We start from the raw sequence: 22532 nt of genomic DNA, 5'->3' as shown, positions 1-22532 counted from the left end.
TTTTGGAATCGGCGACTACGGGACTTCGATATGCGAGCGAGGGGGCGAGCGCAGCTAAGAGGGGCAACAGGAACGAAAGAGGCGAATTGGAACCCTAGATGCGTCCATGCGTGCCGATCGACGCTTCTTTCGGACGAGCGATCTCGTGAACGCAGGAGGATCTGATTTCTTGCTTTAAACCCCTTTATCTTTATTCTGGTAATGGTCGTGCGCGCGCCTTTCTGGTCTCTTTCTTTCGTTTTTTTCTGTTTAGATGACAATGTTGTGATTTCAGGTCAGCAATCGGTGGTTTTAGGATCAGGGGGTTAGGTTTTCTGCCGATGATACCGGGAGGAGGCTGTGATTAGTTTATCCTCTTGCCTTTCTTTGGAACTGCGGAGATCTTACATTTTGGCTAGTTTTCCCGGCTGTTTTCTTTTGGTGAGTATTACAGAGGGTTTCGTGTTGCACCGCAATGGCGGACAAGCGCATGAAGGCGGTCGTCGAATATGATGACGCTGAGGATGGGAATAGTGAGGAGGGAGAGAAAGAGGACTCTGATGATTTAGAGCTTGGTCTCTCACTGGCCCATTCGGAGATTAGGGCGGGGTTTATGGGTGGCGGGCAGAGGGAAGGCCATAGCAGGAAGAACTTGCCTTGGGAGGACCAGGGTGTTGGGTGCTCGCAGTTTGGCTCACCGCTGGAGCCTTTGAGGCAATTTGATTTTGGGCAAGGGAACGTGAAGGACTGGGTAGAAATGAACGATTGTAGAGAGAACGTGGTGGAGGTAGGTTCTGTGTCTCAGGTGAATTATGTATCACGTGACACCTGTTTGGAGATGTCCAATTCTGAATGTCAGAGGTTTGCTCAACAAAAGCGGCGTAAAGTCCTTGCTTCTCCAGAGTACTTTCTTGGTGCCTTGGCTCTTTTCTAAATCCATATTTTACTCTGTAGCGATGAATTCATCAGAAGCTTCGTTGTTGACTCATATTGTTGATGATGCTTTTTCTTCATTGTATTCTTATTTGTATCTAATGCATTAAGTTTCATTTCTTGCAACTCATCATATGTCACTAGAATGGTCAAGATGACATTGCATTGTCTTATACTTTGTACATATCCCTTGAAGATGATTGCTTTTGTTAGTTTACTATCCTATTTCAAATGTATAATGATGTTTCTTTGGACTATTAGAGTTGATCTACATTCTCGGAGTTACACCCCGTTAGCTTCTTGCATTCTTCTCATTATTTAATAAAGTACTGTTATTTTTGGATAGAACACCAATTTGGGTGTCATCACTGTAACGAACTCACATAGAATTGGTCATGGGATGTTGGCACCATGTTTAGCATTTTTGGACAACTTTGCACATCAATAGGATGTGATCATCCATGATAATCATAATCACGTGTTAAGCATTCTCATTGACACAAAGATAATATGATTCTATGCCTATTCTATAATGATTGTGCAGTGGCGCAAGAGATACACTAGGCTTTTTGCAAATTTAGTCATCTGCAACCTTAGATCAAAAGCGGACTGATAGACGTATGTAATTGTAATCATATGAATGCATCATGATTGACCTTAGACCCAAAGTGGATTGATAGTGTTCACACAGCCATGGGTTATTGGTTTTGTCCACACTGACCTGACTGTGTGAATGAGTGGGACCGTTTACCTGTGAAACTTGGATTCCTTGATCACTATCACATCATTGGAAATTTGTTGTCTTAGGGTAAGCCACGTTAAATGCTTTATTTGGGTAGTATTATCCTAGTGTTTCAAAGGACTTCGTGAGTACAAAGTCACATGTAGGTAAATTTCAGTTCTGCCTATTCAATTTTCCCTGATCTGGTTCAGAGGATTGGGTGTAATTATTCCTTGAATTTATTCAATCTTGCAAGATGCATGAAACTGTGGACATTAATTAATTTATATGTTGGTGGCTATTGGTTTGTCTAGTCAGGCAGTGGTCATTGGGTTGTCCTGTGGCTCATTGGAAACCAAGCCATGGCATGGTAAAGTCCATATTCTCCCTTTTCAATCTCCCTATAACTCTGGCCTTTTGCTTCGGAAAGGGTAGAACTGGAAACCTCAGGCTCCTAGATCTGGTGCATTTGCACTGTTAGATTACATACCAAAGACCGAAGTGCTTAATTTCAACCTTGTTGACTCCTAAAGAACCAAGTCCATGAGAATATTTAATAAACTACTAGTTTAAAAATCAAGTATTTATATTATTTTTAACAAACTTGAATCAAATGTTGACTTCGCCAGATTGGGCCAGGTTATTATGAAAGTTTTATTAAGTTAAGAGATATTGCTTATGAACATTGGTCGAAGGTGCTTTTATTGTCTTATAGCAGTCATTTAATACAAAACTGGTATTGGTGATGACATCGCGCATAACATCAACCTAGGGTGGTCAAAGAGAAACATATCCATGTTATTGTGAGTTATAAAGTACCCTTGGATTAGTCAAAATGTTATTTTTTTGGGAACCTCAAGCAAAGTTCGTCATATCGCAACGTATCACTTGGTATGGGCGGTACATATCAATCTGATAGGGGACTATTATGGGTAGTATATCAGTATGTCTTTATGTACCATGTGTCAGTATGCTTGGTACAACTCAGTACAGCTTGGTACGTACCATACATACTAAAGACCGAAGTGCTTAATTTCAACCTTGTTGACTCCTAAAGAACCAAATCCATGAGAATATTTAATAAACTACTAGTTTAAAAATCAAGTATTTATATTATTTTTAACAAACTTGAATCAAATGTTGACTTCGCCAGATTGGGCCAGGTTATTATGAAAGTTTTATTAAGTTAAGAGATATTGCTTATGAACATTGGTCGAAGGTGCTTTTATTGTCTTATAGTAGTCATTTAATACAAAACAGGTATTGGTGATGACATCGCGCATAGCATCAACCTAGGGTGGTCAAAGAGAAACATATCCATGTTATTGTGAGTTATAAAGTACCCTTGGATTAGTCTAAATGTTATTTTTTCGGGAACCTCAAGCAAAGTTCGTCATATCGCAACGTATCACTTGGTATGGGCGGTACATATCAATCTGATAGGGGACTATTATGGGTAGTATATCAGTATGTCTTTATGTACCATGTGTCAGTATGCTTGGTACAACTCAGTACAGCTTGGTATGTACCATACTGACAATTGGTCGATATATCGGTGCCGACTTGTCACGGACTTAGCTGGTTTTGCCTAAGTCGTGCGGCACTCTTGCGTGTCCGTCCGTAAAGGTCAGCCTCCCCGAAGCCTCCCATTGTCCCTTAGGACCAACAAAAGAGAGAACGGGTTAGAGAGAACGCCTCAATCGGGATCCACAAGCAAACATCTCCGAAAAACACTTCATAGACAATGCAAATTACAAACAGACCTTACAAGCTCTGAACAGTGGCACAACAAAGGGTAAAATGGTCCATTACAGACCGAAAATCTCTCGCATGTGTTCACAGGACACAACCTTTATTTACAAGCCTAAAGAGGCCACCGACCCAACTAAAATGAGATTATTAAGCCTTCGGCCGCCCCTCTACATGCTGTACAAGGCATGAACTTGCCAAAAGACACGAACATACATAAGCATTACATCAAACATCTTGTTTAGAAGTTTGTCCGTGACATTCTCCCCCACTTATTCCTTCGACGTCCTCGTTGAAGCCTTTGTCGACACTGCAACTCCTCGCCTTTGCTGAGTCTTCAATCTTTTGCTCCAGCTACAATGCGCCTCTTGGCTCCCAGCTGCTCTCCGCTGCTGTTTTTGAGTAGTCGAACCTTTGATCCGCCATGCTGCTTCAACTCACCAATGACTCTGACTCTGGTGTGGGGTTGGCTGAGTTGTGTTGATCCTTGTTGATTCCTGCGGATCCCCCAGATGAAGGAAAATACCATCCTTACTGCGCCAGTCTCTCAAATGCCTCATGCTGCTTGAACTGGTTGGATGCTTGTTGGAGCTTTAACGAGCATCGTCTCGCAAACTTCTGAAGTTTTGGGTCCTTCCTCCACAACATTTGCTCATTGACTCTTCTTTCACTTAGTTGTCACATCCAAGTAGGTTCGCATCACTTTCGCTTTCGATTGTCATTTCGTTGGGAAATGAAGCGGACAATCTACTCTCAGTAGCACCGATCACCGTTGGTGAGGATTTGACAACTATTGTCTTCCATTATCTTCGAAGGGTCTTTGAACTTGTGCAGAGCTCCTCTGCTGGATAGATAAGAGAATTGGGGTACTCGGTTTCGCCCATTCTCTTAAGGGTTGAGAAGGCAAAGGTTACTTGACTTCGCCCGCCTCCTCCAGGTTGTACTCCATGCATCGAGCTGGTTACTAGCCTTCGCCTGCTCTTTGCTCACACTTCTGAAGCACTTGAAGTGTTTGTACTCCTTGCGTTGAGTTAGTTACTGTGATTCACCTTTTCAATGCCATCGAACTTCTGGAATGCAGGAAGTTTTCACCCCAACTTGGAGTAATTCTCTCATAGGTTTGGTCGCCTCTGGGATTGTACCGTCTTCTCCATCAACCCTGCCGCCTACTCCACTGAGTAGCAAAGGTACAACACCGCGTACTGCCTACTTCGTTCCTTGGTTATGCACTCTTGCATTACCCGAAGTCCTTCACTTTCGGCTATCTTGATGAGAAGCCCATTGACACCGGTCTTACGAAGTTCTTCGGCCTCTGCCCTTCAGCCTTGTCTCGGTACTTGGAGATTGCCTCTGCATTCTCCACCTCCTCGGCCCCTTTCACGACCAAGCGCTCTCCCTCCCTGAGAGCAAGGGATCAATGACTTTCACGGAAGTCCCGCCTCTGTGGTACCATGGCGCTACCATGCCCATGGCACTACTATCCGTCGCCTCGCATCTACATCCCTTTTCTTCACAATCAGTAGATATGCCTCCGTGACACTCCTCCGAGTCCACCTTCATTCTAACTGATTGCTTGATTTTGGGTAGTTAAGTCCCTATGGACTCGTCGTTGCATTCTTGCCCCTTTCGACCCCCTGCTTCAACACCTTTGTGTTCTCCAAGCAGTCTGTTTGGTCGATGGAAAGACAGACTGCAACTCCCATGCATGGCCTCTGCCATCACGTTGTAGGGTTTGCACTGATTCTGTCCTCCTTAGCTTCCTTGGTAGCAACGTTCTCTTACTCGGCCTTCTCCTCTGACTTGCCGGGCTCCCTTAAGCGAATATGAGCTCTGGAGCAGTCTAACTCTCCAGCTGCTTCGATCATACCTCTGCATGATCAAGTCCCTCCCATGGAACTCACTGGTACTTGCATTCAAACTTTTCCCTTGGTGGAACCCAACCCCCATATGCCGATGACGAAGGCTTTCATCCGATGCAAAATTCGATGCACGCACGGAAGACCCGCCTCTGCGGTACCATGGCCTTCACTCCTTTAATCCATAGCTTTTCTTGCCGTCGTGTTGTTCACCGAAGTGGAGCTTCCAGTAGCTCCCGATCATACCTCCATATGATCTAGTCCCTCTCGGGACTATATCGTGTGTATCGCATTGCCACGAACTGTTCCACCACGATCCGCTGCACCATGTCGCCTCTTGGTGACATCTCCATTGCATTCTGATCCTTGTGGAATAAACTCGAATTGTGAACCCTCCATGTGTGGCAGTTGCCAATACATCGCAGGGTCTCTTCCACCTTCGATTTTGTTCGCTCCTTTGGCAATCAACCTTCATCCACCCACTCTTGGGTCACACCTAGATGAAGCACCGCTCTAGGACAGTCCGTCACCTAGTAGCTCCCGAAGTCCACTAACTTCACTGTAATTTGTGCACCATTGTCTGGATCCTGGGCCTCTGCCCCTACCAGCCCAATCTCCGCTGCGCACCGCTTCCTTCATGGCAACTTGAATGGCAACACTGTGGCATATTCTTCAAGAGTACCCGCCTCTGCGTCCTCTTGCCTCGTGCTAAGGCCTTCTGAACCCAACTTCACCTCCGCAAATTGAGTCGCCTTAGTTCCTCCATCAAATGCCCCTCCGAGATAAGGTGCATGTGCCCAGAAGCTCCCTTCATCTTTAGCACCATGCAAGATGAGTCCTCTCTGATAGAATGAATGACCCATGGAACAACATGATCCTACTCTTGCCTCTGCAAGAGTTCATATCCTTGACCTCTATCTAGGGAAAGCACTGCGCCTTAGCTCCATGTTCCAACTTCTATGATGGCTCCCTTCATGCGGCTTAGGTACTTCGTTAAGTTACACCCAAGTTGCTCCGCTCCTCGTTTTTTGCATTGAGTCGATGGTGGCCCTCGCGCCCACCATTCCACGGGTCAGCCCTCCCTTGAGTCCAATCTCCATATCGACTCCAAGTGTACCTTCATTTAAGTTGCTTTGGGTCGCTCCCCCACTTGATCTCGCAATGCATCCACCAATGTATTCTCTCAAGCGAGATCATGCGACGACTCCTCGCCGTTTGCTCTGTCCATCGAGCTTCGTGAAGTTGTTGTTTGTTGAGGTACTCCTCCTCAACATGTGAGGTCCGTCTCACATAATTCTCCCTCTGGAGAGCCGGGACTTATCCCTCCTAGATAACTGTCCCATTGGAGCAACATCTCTCTTCGTTTCGAAGACCACCATCCCCTTGGACTACTTCGATATGCTGAACAAACTGTGCATTGTTCTGCCTCCTGCAAATGCACTTGCTAGATTGCTACTCCACGTCAATACAACCCTCGCTGCACCACTCAAGGCCTAGCAACATGCTGAACTCGTTGCACACTTCAGCCTCCTACATACGTATCCTTCACATGCCGCAGAGAAAGTTTCAATGCTCTATGGCACCGAGTTTCGGTCGCCTTGGGATGGCCGCGAACATTCCATCGTCCGCATACAAGCCCATGCATGAGTACCGAATTCTTTGAGTTAGCAATTCCCCTCACCTCTGTGAGCTTTGCACAACTCTTTCGATCGCTGAGCAACTCATTCCACCTTGCATGGTCTCATTCTTACCAAGCGCCTCGCTTGCCTTGAGCACCATCAAGTATGGTTGTCAACGTTGAGCCGTAGCTCAAACTCAACCATCCCAACCTTTGTGCGCTCCGCAATCTTCCAAGCTTATCTGTTCTCGTGGTGCTTCTTGCGCGAAGGGTTGGCCATTCCTCTGAATGCCAATCTCAGATGCCCGCTCCTCCGAGCGACTCCTTTTCCCTACATCTCCATGCCCGTTTTCCCCCAAACGGCCGCGCGTGTGCTGACTGCCCTCAACGCAGCCCCACTAGGTCCCCCACGTTTGCATGCTAAGTGTTTCTATGAGTGCTTGTCCCGCTCTGATACCATCTGTCACGGACTTAGCTGGTTTTGCCTAAGTCGTGCGGCACCCTTGCGTGTCCGTCCGCAAAGGTCAGCCTCCCCGAAGCCTCCCATTGTCCCTTAGGACCAACAAAAGAGAGAACGGGTTAGAGAGAACGCCTCAATCGGGATCCACAAGCAAACATCTCCGAAAAACACTTCATAGACAATGCAAATTACAAAAAGACTTTACAAGCTCTGAACAGTGGCACAACAAAGGGTAAAATGGTCCATTACAGACTGAAAATCTCTCGCACGTGTCCACAGGACACAACCTTTATTTACAAGCCTAAAGAGGCCACCAACTCAACTAAAATGGGACTATTAAGTCTTCGGTCGCCCCTCTACATGCTGTACAAGGCATGAACTTGCCAAAAGATACGGACATACATAAGCATTACATCAAACATCTTGTTTAGAAGTTTGTCCGTGACAGACTGGTAGGGGGAACCATGCCTGCAAGAATATTTCTATGAATATCCATGCTTTTTGGGCTCACATTTAGACAATGTGGAAGCGATAGAAAATGACTTTTGTTTAATGAGAGATGCCAAGGATGTATTCTGTTACTTAATATGGTGAATAATGATTGCATTTGATTTTTTTTCTCTCTTGCCCCTACAATTTGAAAGATTGTTAGAGGATGATCAAACCAAGGGTTAGGAGTTTTAAATAGGTGTATTTTGAGTCTAATTTGCTTTTGAATCTTAATTGCAGTGTCTCAGCTAAGTTTTCAGGACTGTCCTTGATAGAGAATCAGTTTTTTTGTTTTGATCATTTTTGGGATTTCCAAGGGATCAATTAGTGTCTGACCGGAATGTCTGGTTGTTTATCAAAGAGAGCCATTTTCTGGGTAGTTGAATGAATTGAGCTTAATGAGGTTGCCTTTTTCTACTCCTTTTGTCATTGTATTTACTGAATAGTTCTCCTCTTTTCTTCTATCCTATACTTCAACTGCTGTAACTGTATTTTGCTGTCCTTTGTGACTCCAATGAGACCTTATCTTTCAGTGTATTTTGTCTCCCCAGTGCTGATTCCTACTAAATCTGTGGTCAGTCCTAAAATAAATGATTGGCCTGAATTGCATGGTCTGTGGTCAACTAGTTCCCGTTGGGAAGTGAGTTGATTCAAGGGCATGTTTGGCTGTTTATCATGTACCGAGATCTGGAGTCTTTCTATGAACTTTCTCTCTTTTCCCTTTTCTTTCTGTTTTTTTAAGGCTACTTCACTTTTCATTTCTTTTTCCCATATATTATTCTTATAGTTGGAAGATAATTATTGGCTTTTCACTCTCCATAGATAGAAAGTTTGCTTGTTCCTAATAGAAGTTTGCAGTGCTCACTGTCCCTCTGTCGTGTGAGAAATCCATGCTGTTTGGTCTATATTTTGCACAATGATTTAAAAAGGTGCTCGGACGAGGCGAGGCGAGGCCCGAGCGCCTCGCTTCACTTCCAGGCGGCGCGCTTCAAAGAGGCGTCGACGCTCGCCCGAGCCCAGGCGTTGGGTGCTTCGGGCAAGCACCTGGGTTAAACCAGGCGGCTGAACCAGCGTTTTAGGTCTGGTTCGGTCTTCGATGCTTTAGTTGGTTCAATCGAACCAACTAAAGCACCGATATCAGCTGTCGCTGTCGCTGTCCAACCCTAACCCTGCTCGTTGCCGCTGTTGCTGCTCGCTATCGCTATCGCTGTCGCTGTCGCCGCTCCCGCTGCTCGTCGCTCCCCCCCGCTGCCGCTGTCGCTGCTCGCTGCTGCTGTCGCTGCTCGTCGTTGCCGCCGCTGCTGTCGCCGCTCCCGCTCTCGCTCTCACTGTCGCTGCCGTTGTCGTTGCTCCCGCTCCCGCTCCCGTTGCCTCCTTACACTACCGCTGCCGCTGCCGCTTCCTCTTTTCTCAGTCAGCACCCCCTTACACTCCTCTTCCTTCTTCTCCTTCTGTGTACGGTTAACAGTATACTAATAATAGTATTTGTATTTATTAGATTAATAATATATTATTTTGATTTTGTATCTTAGATTTTCTTAATTTAATAGCATATTTTTATTTAAAATTTTAAATAATTATATTTATTAATTATATTATATATTTTTATATTTTAGTGCATCGCTTTGCTCGGGCGAGCGCTTAGCGCCTCGGGCGTTTTTGGATCTTGGTGCCTTTTGGCGCCTAGCACTTTTTAAATCACTAATTTTGCACATAACAGAAAAATCAAAGCTTTAGGATGGCCTGCTGTCCTTCCTATGTCTTTTTTTACAATAGTCAATTAATTTATTTAGTTTTCTCGGTTTGTCTCTTGGATTACTAAGTCCAGCTACAAATACTTTTAAATGATTTGTAATATAGGGTTAGGGAGCTGCAGCCACTCTTTTCTAGGGATTGCATGACTATAGTATTAGTAAAATCTCTGCAAATAAACTGCTGCTTTCAAAGCCTTCTGACATGTCCCAGTAATTCAAAAAACAATCACTTTCAAGCATTAGTTTCTCAAATCTGTATGCTAAAGTATCTGCTATTGAATGGGCTCCTAGAATAAAACCCATTCATTGTAATATTGCTAAATTTATCAAGTCCTACCCATCTCTACCAATATCTAAATTGGTAGGATATTCTTTCCTTTTTTTTGTCTGTATTCGGTCATTTACCTGATGAAGGTAGGAGATTCTTTCCTTTTTTTCGTCTGTATTTCACATTTCAACATTTATATATTTGTTGATAACTTAACTTGCTGAGCTGCAATTCTTGATTATTGATTATGATTCAAGGTAAATGTCAATGGATAGCTGATATTTAATGGATCTGGAATATATTATTATGTTCGTTGGATATGCTTGTCAAGGCCTTCGTCCCTTCTCGACATATATCCCTGCATCGTTGTGTTTCAGATTTACCTATATACATTGACCTGTGGACACACCAAGAAGGGTGGATTTGTTCCAAGAGAAGGAACTTGTGAGAGAGTGGGAGATGCTCCACTCGTTTCTTGAAGGGAGCAGTCACAAGTTGTGATCCCAACTCACTTTTTTTTTTCTTTTGCTTGATCCCAACTCTAACTACCTGTTCTTAGTAGTCTGACATCTTCTGAAGTTTTTAAAATTAATTTTGAACTGATTTTTTATCTTCCTGTAATTGTTAAATTCTTTTTGGCAATCAAATCTTCCCTGACGACTTGAATTATTGGATTGTCCTATCTGCTTCTGGATCAAACCTGACTCACTTAAACTGGTAATTTAAGCCAGTGTCCCACTATTTTTCTATTCATTTTGAATTTTCTCTCACGTTTTTCCTTCTTTTTCCTCTCTTTCCTTCATTGTCTCATCTCACCAGCCACTCCTAATTGGTGGTCATTAGCAGCACAAGAGTTGTCACTGTTCTGAGGAATTCTATGAGAAGTGACTTTGAAGTTTAGTGCAGAATTGATATTTTCTTTAAGAGAAGTGTTTTCAAACTGTAGCATATTATTGACATGTTTTTTTTTGTGTTAGAATTTCATTCCTCAGTCTAATACGATAATTCCAATCTCTTTTTATAATCTTTTCATAGATGTATTGTATTTCCATGACTTTATCATTTATAATTATCCTGAATCAAGCACACACTGTATATGTACTTTCAGTGGACTTGATGCCTTAATCATTTATGCAATACCTATGATAAAGTTCAGCCCTTATTTTAAAGAACTGACAAGTTTTTGTTAAGATATTGCTAGCCATAATCATGAATTTTCGTTAGGATATCAATGTTAAGACCTTTGTTCCTTGTCCACATATATCCCTGCATCAATGTGGTTCAGATATACCTCGATGCATTGACCTGTGGACACACCAAGAAGAATGAAGTTGGAACAAGAGGAGAAAAGAACTTGTGGAAGAGTTGGAGATGCTCCAATCCCTTGTCTCTTAAGGAGAGCAATCACAAGATGTGATCCCAACTCTCTCTTACTGCTTGTCCTTTGTAGTCTGATGCCTTTTAAGGTTTTCTTTTAGGTTAATCTTGAACTGATTTTTTTTCTCATTCTGTAATAGACTAATAGTTAAATTCGTTTTGGCAATCAAATCTTCCCGTACGACTTCAATTAATGTATTGCCCAATCAGCTTCTGGATCAAGCCTTACTCACTTAAAATTATTGTTTAAGCAATAAAAATCTCACTTTTTACCTTTTTTTATTGTTTTCCTTGTTTTTTCTTCTTTTTCCTCTCTCCCCTTCACTGGCTCATCTCCACCAACCACCCCTAATTGGTGGTCAATAGTGGCATGAGGGTTGCCACTAGTCTGAGGAAATTTATGAGAAGTGACTTTGAAGTTCAGTAAAGAACTGACATATTCTCTTTAGGAGAAGTGTCCTTAAACTATAGCATATGATTGACATGTTCTTTTGTGTTTGAGTTTCATTCAGTGTGATAGGAAGATTCTGATCTCTTTTTAAATTCTTTTAGTAGATGTTTCGTATTTTTTTGATTTTATCATTTATAGTTATCCTGAGTCAAACACTCACTTTATATGTACTTTCAGTGAGTTTGATGCCTTAAATCATTATCATGATATCTATGATGAAGTTCCACGTTTATTTTAATGAACCGAGTAATTTGTGTCAGGATTTTGCTAGCCTTTATGTACATAATCATTAATTTTCGGTCCCTTTCTCCTGAAACTATCTCATTTTTCCAGAGACGCAACTTTCTTCCTTGCTGAAGTGACAGCAGCAGCAGTGGCTATTGACTTCATTCCACTAAGTTCATCATATTCAGTTGAAGACAAGAAGGCCTACCACTTGAGCATTTTCTCAAGTGATGATGCTTTTGTAAAGTCCAGCAACACCATTGATGGAGTAGGCTTCGATGGAGACACCATAACTGCAATAAGTGCTAAAAATGTGGAATTCAGGATGGATTTTTCAGATGATCTGTTACACCTGGTGTGTCTTGCACTTGCTTTTGATACTTTATTCACTGTTGGTTGCTTGAAGCTTAAACTACATTTATGTTAAGTAGGATATGCTTTGCAGATTTTCTCTTTCCTTGAACAAAAAGATTTATGTAGAGCAGGAGCAACATGCAAGCAGTGGTTAGCAGCTAGCACACATGAGAATTTCTGGAGGTGTTTAGAGTTTGAAAATATAAGGATCTCCCAGCAGAACTGTATGATTTCTTCTCTATTCTTATTATTGTCTCATGAATTGTGAAACTGTAAGTGAAAAACAGTATTGGCAAATATGAGCTAGTTTATGTTCCTGAATTGTAAAATTTCATCCACCTACTTCTAGCAGGTGCAGAGTGTCCATCTATGTGGACCAATCTTTTTCTTGATGCACTTCGCAAAGTTGTATCCCACAATTTGTTAAAGTTAGTGCTTTTCACAATGAGACCTACTGCTATAGAATATTAGCTTACGGTGAACCTTGAAATAAGAGCAACCAGTGGTCTGGGAAATGCAAAATAATGGAAAAGGAGAAATGGGCTAACATAACTAAATTTTAAGCGGAGTGGAGATTTTTAAGCAGAATAGACACTTTTTATGAAGCATTGGTGGTCGATCTCATGGTATTAGGCCTTGTTCCCTAAAACTTAAAAGAATGCAAATTTTATACTGCCAGTTTAACAACAGGTAGAGTAGGATAGAAGAACAAAATTAAGAAAAAGGTCAAAATTTTCCACTGAGTGATTTATTTGAAGCTAACAAACTACTACTGTTCAAGTCAACAGTTTCATGTTATGTACTCTGAGCAGAAAAATGCTGGGATCCAAAGTGTTTTTTCTTTTCATTCATATTTCATTGAGCACTATAATTCAATAGAAAGAGACTTGAGTGCCAGTTGAGCACTTAATAGTATCCTGATCTTATACTAATGGGGACCATTAAGCAAGTAGCTTGTGCACTGAGATCAGCATCTTTTATTTAGTTGTTCATGTTTATATGACATTTTAATGTTATTATCCAGAAAGAAATACAACCATGAGACACTTAATTTCCATCCTGTTCTGACTATCCATCCATCTTTTGTTTCCAAACTTGCGCATTCATTCTCTGAGTTTGTTGTTCTTCTGATATTGAACTTCTAAGCAACTGGAAATCTTCTATATTTGCTTCGTGTATTGAGTGCATCTTTTATATTTGCATCTTGTGTATTGAGTGCAGTCAAAGTGACTATTGCCTTTCAAAATTCTCTGATGTTTGTTTATGAAAGACGTTGTTCCTAATATTAGTATTAGATTTTCAGAGTTATAAGCAGCTAACTTTTTAGGAAAAAAATTTACTTGATCTAAAACTTCCTAATTTGATATTTGAGCATTTCCTTTTTGTGGAATCCCTTGATTTAGTGAGATTTATAGAGTTGTGTTTCATCACTTTGGTTATTACGTGTTAGCAAAATTAGATGATTTCTTAGATAATCTATCAACACTCCCATGCTATCTAATATTATGAAGTTTTTAAAGAATTCATGTTCTATGATGCTGACTTCAATTCAATCACTATGTTGTGTTTTTAGAGGATATGTACATCTTAGATTGTCATCATGGAACTATGTTTTATAGATATGGTCCTTTAGTCTGTCCAAGTTTATGACTGAACAACGTCTAGAACTTAAAAAAATGAGCAAGTTGCGGAACATATTCTCCTATATGCAGAACTACAAGAAAGAAATGCAGTAATCCTATTTGATATTTGAAATTAACTAAATTATTGGTATTTTATTCTAGAGTAAGTTCAGACTACTTGAGTAACTTCCTTAATCCAAAGGGTATATACCAATTTTCACAAATTAAACTAAATTTCTAGAAATTATAATGAAAATTTTGGTGTTTTTATGACTTAATTTGTCCTTTTTTTTCTGTTGACAATTTAGGATATACTCTTTGGAAATGAGGCCGTGCTGGCATTTGTTCCAAAGCACTTTTTGCAGATTTAAATAGCTTCTTGCTGTCTCATATTGCATAATACCCTCTCCATTGAAAGAAAGAAAAAAGATCAACTGGGTGTGATATGCCCCATAATGGACTAGCATGCGCATTATAGAAGTATTTATCTTTATTCTATGGTGGTAAACACTCATGTATGGCTTATACTGGTGCCTCGATTCATGCTTCCCAGCAGCAATGTGCAATGATCTTCAAAATGACTCATCAATCATTTGATGATTTTCTGAATATTTAGTATGCATATTATATTATTTACCAGTGAGGATGCATATGATACAAAGCTTATTATCGGTATCATTGAGTAATTTGCTCATTGCTGACATGTTGACTCAATGTGTAAATATACTTATGCAAATGGAAGCCAACATAATATCATCCAATTATCTTGTTATGTTCCTGAGAAATTTTTAGTCAAGAGCATCAACTATTCATCCTACAGCAACAATAACAAGTCATAATGTTTGAACTATTTGGGGTTGGCCATATGGATTTTTTGGTGTTGTGCCAGTTAAACAAAGAGTATCTAAATTTTTAACTGGTAGAGTCTTCTTAGTTTTCCATCTTTCTCGTACCACTAATACTAATTATCTCACTTTTCTAAGTATAATATTTATAGATCTCATAGGGACATGTTTGTACCATCTTAGACAAATTTCCTCATTTTATCCTCTGTCAAAATTGTTCACAATTGAATACTTTTTCCAATCTAACCTGGAAGTTCACAATCCACTCCACTTTTCTTGTCTGAGTACAACCTTTATATATACACACGCACATACATGTTGTTTCTTAGTCATCCAACCATAAAGGATTGTTGGCCTGACACTTGTCATAAGGAGTTGGTAGAGGAAGGGAGGAGGAGGTACGGAGGAGGATTATAGGATCAGAAGGTGATAGAGGATCATGAGGAGGCGGCGACAACAATAGTGGAGGATGAGGAGGAGAAAGTACCACAGGTATGTGGCGGGCGATGAGCTGGGGAGGGGTTGTGTGAGACGTGCATGAGTAATGTGTACGATGAATTTTAGGGTTATTACTTATTACTGTTAGGGTGAAAACTAAAAAAAGAAAAGGCCATATTGCTTGATTATCAGGCTTGGATTGGGCGAGAAGTCTAGGTCATAGGGCTTGTCAGGTGGTAAGCCCCGGACAACCTATGGTTTGCTTGTCAGGTGGTGAGCCCTGTACCCCCTATGGTTTACGAGTTGATTCATGCTCAAATTGATACTCTCTGGTTTGTATCAGTCTGGGTGAAATTGCATATCTTGCTTAAAACTTTTACTTATTAGAAAGTTTTCTCCATCCAAGTTAAGTATGCTACAGTTTGATTCTTTTATATTATTAAATTTGCATCTCATATATATTTTCTTTATCCTACTTAATTTAAAACCCTTAGTTTCCATGGTTTCTCTCCATTACTCAAGTTTAGAAAATTTCATTTAAATGAGCTATGCTTAATGAGATTTGACATAGTTTTATGTTAATTGTCAATGTCTTAATACAATCATTCATCTTTTTCATCTGGGTTTGGGATTAGCAGTAGTGGTGTTATAACTATTTATTCTTCTAACTAATGGTCAGGAGTATCATTGTTGACTTTTGTACCATTCATCGCTAATGACCATAAAAATATTCTCTTGGTAAATTTCTTTTATTTTCTTTTTGTCATTCTAAAACACATCTCAGAACTTTAATTTTCATTACCTCTTGGGTTTCCCCTGCTTGTGTCATGTGCTTATGAATTTATTTTCTTGCAGTTGTTGCTATTTGCCATCGTTACCCCAATGCTACTGAAGTAAAACTGCGTGGTACTCGAAATGTTGAGGGCCTTGTCATTGTTGCAATGACTTCTTTAAGGTTTGTCTTCCATATATCCCTGGATTTTGCCTCGTGCCATCTTTTTGTTTTGTCAAATATTTGGTCATTGTTGCCCGTATTGATTTGTCAAATCTTTCAGGCATCTTGAAACTTTAATCTTGGACAAGGGGCGGCATAGTGAATCTTTTTTTCTTAGTGAAGCTTTTTTTCTTACCTTGACTGATTGTCCTGCGTTAACTACTTTGAGAATTTCTGATGCATTTATCAGTAATTGCACTCAAGAGGTAACTGTATGCCATGAAAAGTTACATGACCTTCAGTTGGTAAAATATCGAGCTCTCCGTATTACTGTCAGGTAAATATATTGCTTATTCGCTGCGATATGTTCTTTTGTTATAAGCAATATTGCAATTTTTTAACCAACTGTTTTTGCATAACATGGGTACTTCATAGATGTCCTCAACTTCAGACTTTGTCCCTGAAGCGCAGCAGCATGGCTCATGTTTTGCTTAATTGTCCCCAGTTACGTGTGTTGGATTTATCTTCCTGCCACAAATTACCTGATACTGCAATTCGGTCATCTGCTATGTCATGCCCTTTATTGACATCACTAAACATGTCATCTTGCTTATGTGTTACTGATGAAACCATACGTGAAATATCTTTCACATGTCCAAATCTGTGCATTCTTGATGCTTCGAACTGTCCAAATATCTCATTTGAGGTTAGTCTTTGGGTCCTGATTTTTTTCAGCATTCATTTGTTTGGCATTTGATGAATACATGCTTATACGTGTACACGTGCTGGAAGTCGGTGACACTCCCCATGTTGATGGATTTGAGGCTTGAAAGTTGTGAGGCAATAACTTCTGCCTCTATATCTGCCATATCTCAGAGCCAGATGCTAAAGGTTGGAGGTTTTGATTCCTTGTCTTGTATTTAGTGAGTTTATATTAGATTCTTTCTCTCACCATCAGATCCTGCAGTCATTGGAGCTTTATAACTGTGGCATGCTTACTTCTGTCTCACTGGACCTGCCACACCTGCAGAATATAAGTCTTGTATATTTGCGCAGGTAAAACTCAGTTTATCTTCTTTATTCTCTCCTTTTATATTATGTAGTTTCTCCTGTATCATCGGGTGCTAATAAACTTGTATGATAGATTTGTTGATCTTAATTTGCGGAGTCCTGTGCTCAAGCAGATCAAGGTTTCTAGATGTTCAGCACTTCACCGCATTAGCATTACATCAAATGCACTTCAGGTCTGCTTTCCTTTTATATGACTAGAAATTTTGTGTTTATTTTATTTTTTAGTGTTATTTGAAATTGAGTGGTTTTGAACTCTACAATTCTGATTCCTGTTCATGCAGAAACTGGTATTGCAAAAGCAGGAAAGTTTGACTACTTTGTTATTGCAATGTCAAAACTTGCAAGAAATGGACCTTAGTGATTGCGAGTCTTTGATGGATTCTATTTGTGAAGTGTTTAGTGATGGGGGAGGTTGCCCAAAGCTACGGTCATTGGTTCTTGACAATTGTGAGGTTTGCAATTTATGTAGCCATTGTTTTTCCCTAATATTTATGAATTTTCTGGACTACATAATTTTTAGTCTCTTCTCATTAGGGCAGCATACCACAACCATCTATGGTTTCTCAATATCGCTTTTGCATCATAAATGGTTGTCCTCAGATAATATAGCTTTGGTTGCAATAGTTAATTGTTGCCATATGTAGTGTTTTTAAACATAAAATTCTTAAACAGACAGGTTATGGAAATTTTTGTAATGTCAGGATAATTGGAAGAATGATGACATTAAATAATGAGGTAATTTTATGACATTGCTCCATGTAGGTCTTTTTGTGCATTGTTGTATAAGCTTTTTTTTAACTCAAACTACACTACCTTTTTTTTGTGTTAAACTATGTTGATTTTCACAAACATTTCATTATTTCCATTTGTGGTATTGATTACTCTTGTATATTATTCTTTAATCATTTCTAACAGCCATTTATATTGAGAATAGTCTTCAAAAATCATGGAGTGCATTGACTAACCATACCTTTTTTGCCAATTATTCCTATCACTTAATATGCAGCACTGGAATGACAGACATATATATTCAGTCTAGCAGTCATCTGGAGTATATCTACTTATCACTTTTTTTGTTTCATTATAACCTTGACTAGGCTTGTTGCTCTTCTTTGATTATTATTGAATATATCTAGGATTTGTCCTAAATATACTTTTTTCTGATATTCTGTTTGTTCAGCGCCTAAGTATGGTCAAAATTAGCAGTTGCACTCTGGTGTATCTATCACTGGCTTGGTGCCATGCTATGAATGTGATTGAACTATCATGTCCAAACCTTGAAGAACTAAATCTCGATGGCTGTGATCATCTTGAAAGTGCATCATTTTGTTCGGTCAGTTGATCATTCTTGACTCAGTTTATAAATATGTTATTATGACACGCTTTAAATTGTGAAGGCATCCGTCTGCTAGAAGTTTGACGGTTGTTGTAAGTACTGTTGTTTTCTTAGCTTAAGTTATTGTGCTATGTGATTAACTTTTTTTTGGCCTGTAGGGATTTGAAGTTGGAAAATCAAATTGGCATAAATTTATATTCTAAGATTTTACCATTAAAGAATGTGTGCAATACATCCTTAGTTGTGTATCTCAAATGTTGTTCCCCCGAGAAATATGAAACAACCCTTAATACTTTGCACCCACAAATTTGAAGCATTGCTCATGAAAATTGTCTGCTTTATCAACAGCCTTTATTCATTAGGAAGCAGATCCATAGGTGAGAGCAGGAAAAATTAAGTTTACAAATGTTAGGATTATTCTTGAAATTATAAATGAAATCATCTTAAATATTAAAATTGTGGAAAGTTGAGAAGAAGTGCAACGCTGTTAAAGTTTTTCATGTACGGGTATGTTGGTGGAATAAGTTTGACGCACATTTTCTTGAGTATCATTTTAGTAAAGAATTTTTTGGAAACTGATGCTATTATTTTGTCTTTTTCACCATATTCACTTTTACTTGTTTTATTCAGCAGTTATCGTGTTTTTCGTTGCCTACATTTCTGTTTTTGTTTTTCTACATAGTTCATTTTGGATGATTATCAAAATTTTCTGATATGCAATTTTGTATTACGTCAAATTTTACTGTTTTAGCATTAAGTGGATTGTTCAATATCTAAGTAATACTGATCGTGCAATCATTATCTGCCTTGGTTGCAATTCTGACTGGTCGCTTTTTTAGGTTGGTCTTGAGTTGCTTAATTTAGGTATCTGCCCAAGACTAAGTGATCTACGGATTGAAGCTCAAAACATGTTAGTCTTGGATCTTAAGGGTTGTGGTGTGCTATCGCAAGCATATATTCACTGTCCTCGCTTGAAAGTCTTGGATGCTTCGTTCTGCAGGTTCCTTCTTTGCCTCTTCTGTTTTTGAGTCTTCATCATCTTTAAACATAACTTATTGTGTCATCCTTCATGCAGAAAATTTAGTGATGAATCATTGTCTACAATAGCTGCATCATGCCCTCATATTGAATCTTTGATCCTGTCATCGTGCCAATCTGTTGGACCTAATGGGCTATCTTCCTTGCATTTTCTTCGACGTCTGACTCTGCTCGATTTGTCATACACATTTTTTATGAGCTTGCGGCCTGTTTTTGACAATTGTTTGCAGTTAGTGGTAAGTTCATTATTCAAGTTCCCATTCAATTTGTATGTTGTGTAGATTGGGTAATTCTGATTTATAATCCCATGAGGTCTTTTATTTTTCCCTTTCTGTTTCATTAAATGGGTTGTTCGCTGTCATTCATGCTGATTTCCAGTGCATAGTTTAGATCAAAGTTCCCTTTGTTCTTCTTTAATCTGGTTTCAGTTACTTGAGCAAATAAGTAGTGTTAATAAATTATTCTTTGATAATGATTGCTCTCAACTTCAATTAGGTGTATACTAATTATTTACTAAAGGAAACTGGACCTGATGAGATTCATGGAATTTTAGTTGTACATTTTATAGTAAAACAGGGTTATTAAACTGTTAAATGTTAAATTGTGCTAGACTCATTATTTCAAACTTAACTTTCTCTCTTGTCATTATGGCATTGATCTGAGCTACTATCTCTTAACCTATAAAAAGATTTTGTCCTTGCACTTTTAAGGGTGACATTATTTGTACATCAAATGCAATCTTTATGCTTATGAACAGAGTTCTATGCATGCAGGAACAAATAGGTGTTGATGATTGATTTGGGTATCTTTTCATGCAGGTCTTAAAACTTTCTGCCTGCAAGTATCTCACAGATTTTTCTCTTGATGCCCTCTATAAAGAAGATGTGCTTCCAGCCCTTCGTGAGCTGGACTTGTCATATTCATCTATTGGACAACATGATATACTAAATCTAATCACTTACTGTACAAATTTGGTTCATCTGAATTTGAATGGTTGTGCAAACATTAACGAACTTATCTGGAGCTCTAGTTATTGCCATTCATCTAATATGGCCATCAATAACTGTTCGTCTGCAATATCAAAAGAAAATGACGAGAGCTTTAGGAAGACTGGCCATCTGCTTCAGATTCTGAACTGCACCGGTTGTCCAAATATTAAGAAAGTTCTCATTTCTTCTTCAGCTAATTGTTTGCGTTTATCCAAAATTAACCTCAATTTGTCCATAAATTTGAAGGAAGTATATCTGACATGTACCAATCTCTGCATGCTAAATTTGAGGTAGGTGATATTTTGAAGATTTTCCTTTGTTGACGATCTGTTTGCCTTTTTTTAATGTATTTCTAACCTTCTGTGTCTCTGTTTTCCAGCTACTGTAGTTCCTTGGTGATCTTGAGGCTCAATTGTCCAAGACTTAACAACCTCCAGCTTCTGGTAATGGTCGCTACCCATGGTTACATGATTGTGTTGCCACAGTTATTAAAAAATTCTGCTGTCTTTTTTTTTTAATACTTTCTTCAACTTCCTCTCATTTCTGATGTTTTATGTTCAATCATGACTTTCATATTTAAGCAAAGACAGGCACTCCTCACACTATTATATTCTTAACTCTTAATTCTCTTTTTTTTTTTAGAATAGTTGGGTTTCATCGCACATGTACATATATGGGACAATCGTTGCCTTTGTGGGTCTGTTTGATGTTTATTTAATGCCTTATGTATGCAAATGTTCAACTATCAAGAATTTGCATTGTTGTAGTGTACCAAAAGGTCTTCTTGTATACACTGTCAAGTGGTTATATATGCAATTATTTAATGGGTGTTATATATTACGTCAATTGCAAGTAATGTGTTGCACTGTTCATGTGTCATGCCTGTCCTGCAAAAGCATTCTGTAGGTGCCATAATGAAAACAAGTTATACTGGGTATCTCCTTCTGCAGTTTGTTTCTCGTTTCATGTTTTTCTTTCATGACATTAATTTTTTCTGTATCTTAATTTTTTAGGCTTGTAGCATGCTGACTGAAGAAGCATTAGAAGATGCTATTTCCCAGTGTCAAGAGTTGGAAATTATCAACATCTTCTCTTGCTCCAAGGTGAAATAATTTATACCTATGAGCTTAGTGAAGGATTTTCTTGTTAGTGTCCTGCTACTTGGTTATGTATCAAAATGAGATATTAGACAAGCCTTCAATGTTGTGGAGTTTCAATATTTTTTAAGTGTTTAATATAAATCAGCACAGAGGAGACAAACTGTGAAATGGCTATAAAAGCTTTGACAGTGGTATGTCCAGCAAATGCCAAAATCTAGGGACCTATGTGAAATGGCTATAAAAGCTTTGACAGTGGACCTATGTGACATCAGCTATGGGTTGAAGAGATAGGGGGAGACAGCTGTCTCAATTCGTTACTTGATTGGGCTTAAATGACCGATGTTGTCTAATTAAGGTTTTTAAATTTAGGGATTTGTAGTCTGTATCATATATTTGCATTATTGGGATCCTATAAACGGATTGTTTAACTAGTATACTCCCTTGGGATAGAAAGTTGTTCATATATAACCTATGTTTGTTGTTGTTTTCATTTGGCAGATACTTGCCAAAGATTTTGATAGATGGCGAATGGTTTGCCCGAGCCTGAGACGAATCCAAAGCAGTCTATAAAGTGCTATTCCATTTCGAGTTTTCAGGTAATCCATCTGTTGCAGCCGGTACGAGAGAAGCAAACACTTGTTTTATCCTACAAGGCATTTTGCATCTTTTTTTTATTGTACATAAACTGTGTTGCCTTTTGTTTTTTGTTGGGTTCTTTTTATTTGTACATAAACCGAATTGACTATTACGTTTTGCTGTTTTATCATTTCATCAGATAATGAATCATCATAGCGTACGATTATATGGTCACATTGAAAAGAAAAAGAAAAAAAAACTGTTCGGTGAGCTTGATATAGGTGTAGTTTTCTTAGGACAATGTATTTAATTACTTTTGTATAATTGTCATGAAAGTTCCATGAAGCTG

At 39.2% G+C, this 22532-nt stretch overlaps 1 protein-coding gene across 2 annotated transcripts; it reads left to right on the top strand.

The window, feature by feature from the left end:
* Positions 1-22417, top strand: LOC103970783 (F-box/LRR-repeat protein 15). 2 transcript variants are annotated; one of them, XM_065175272.1, is made up of 18 exons: positions 1-198; positions 275-882; positions 11989-12235; positions 12326-12458; positions 15995-16094; positions 16324-16410; positions 16509-16779; positions 16866-16964; positions 17041-17129; positions 17218-17317; positions 17426-17596; positions 18325-18477; positions 19320-19480; positions 19556-19754; positions 20337-20797; positions 20887-20950; positions 21521-21610; positions 22106-22417. In XM_065175272.1, exons 2-18 carry the CDS (start codon positions 455-457, stop codon positions 22175-22177), a joined length of 2925 nt encoding a protein of 974 aa, XP_065031344.1. In that variant the 5' UTR covers positions 1-198; positions 275-454; the 3' UTR covers positions 22178-22417. The 2 variants fall into 2 exon arrangements, with proteins under 2 accessions (XP_065031344.1, XP_009382977.2); XM_009384702.3 differs by having other exon boundaries at positions 16195-16410.
* Positions 22418-22532: the final 115 nt, after the last annotated feature.

Source organism: Musa acuminata, chromosome BXJ3-11 (assembly GCF_036884655.1).
Source record: "Musa acuminata AAA Group cultivar baxijiao chromosome BXJ3-11, Cavendish_Baxijiao_AAA, whole genome shotgun sequence".
NCBI classification, from domain to species: domain Eukaryota; kingdom Viridiplantae; phylum Streptophyta; class Magnoliopsida; order Zingiberales; family Musaceae; genus Musa; species Musa acuminata.
This window is presented reverse-complemented; position numbering and strand designations above follow the sequence as displayed.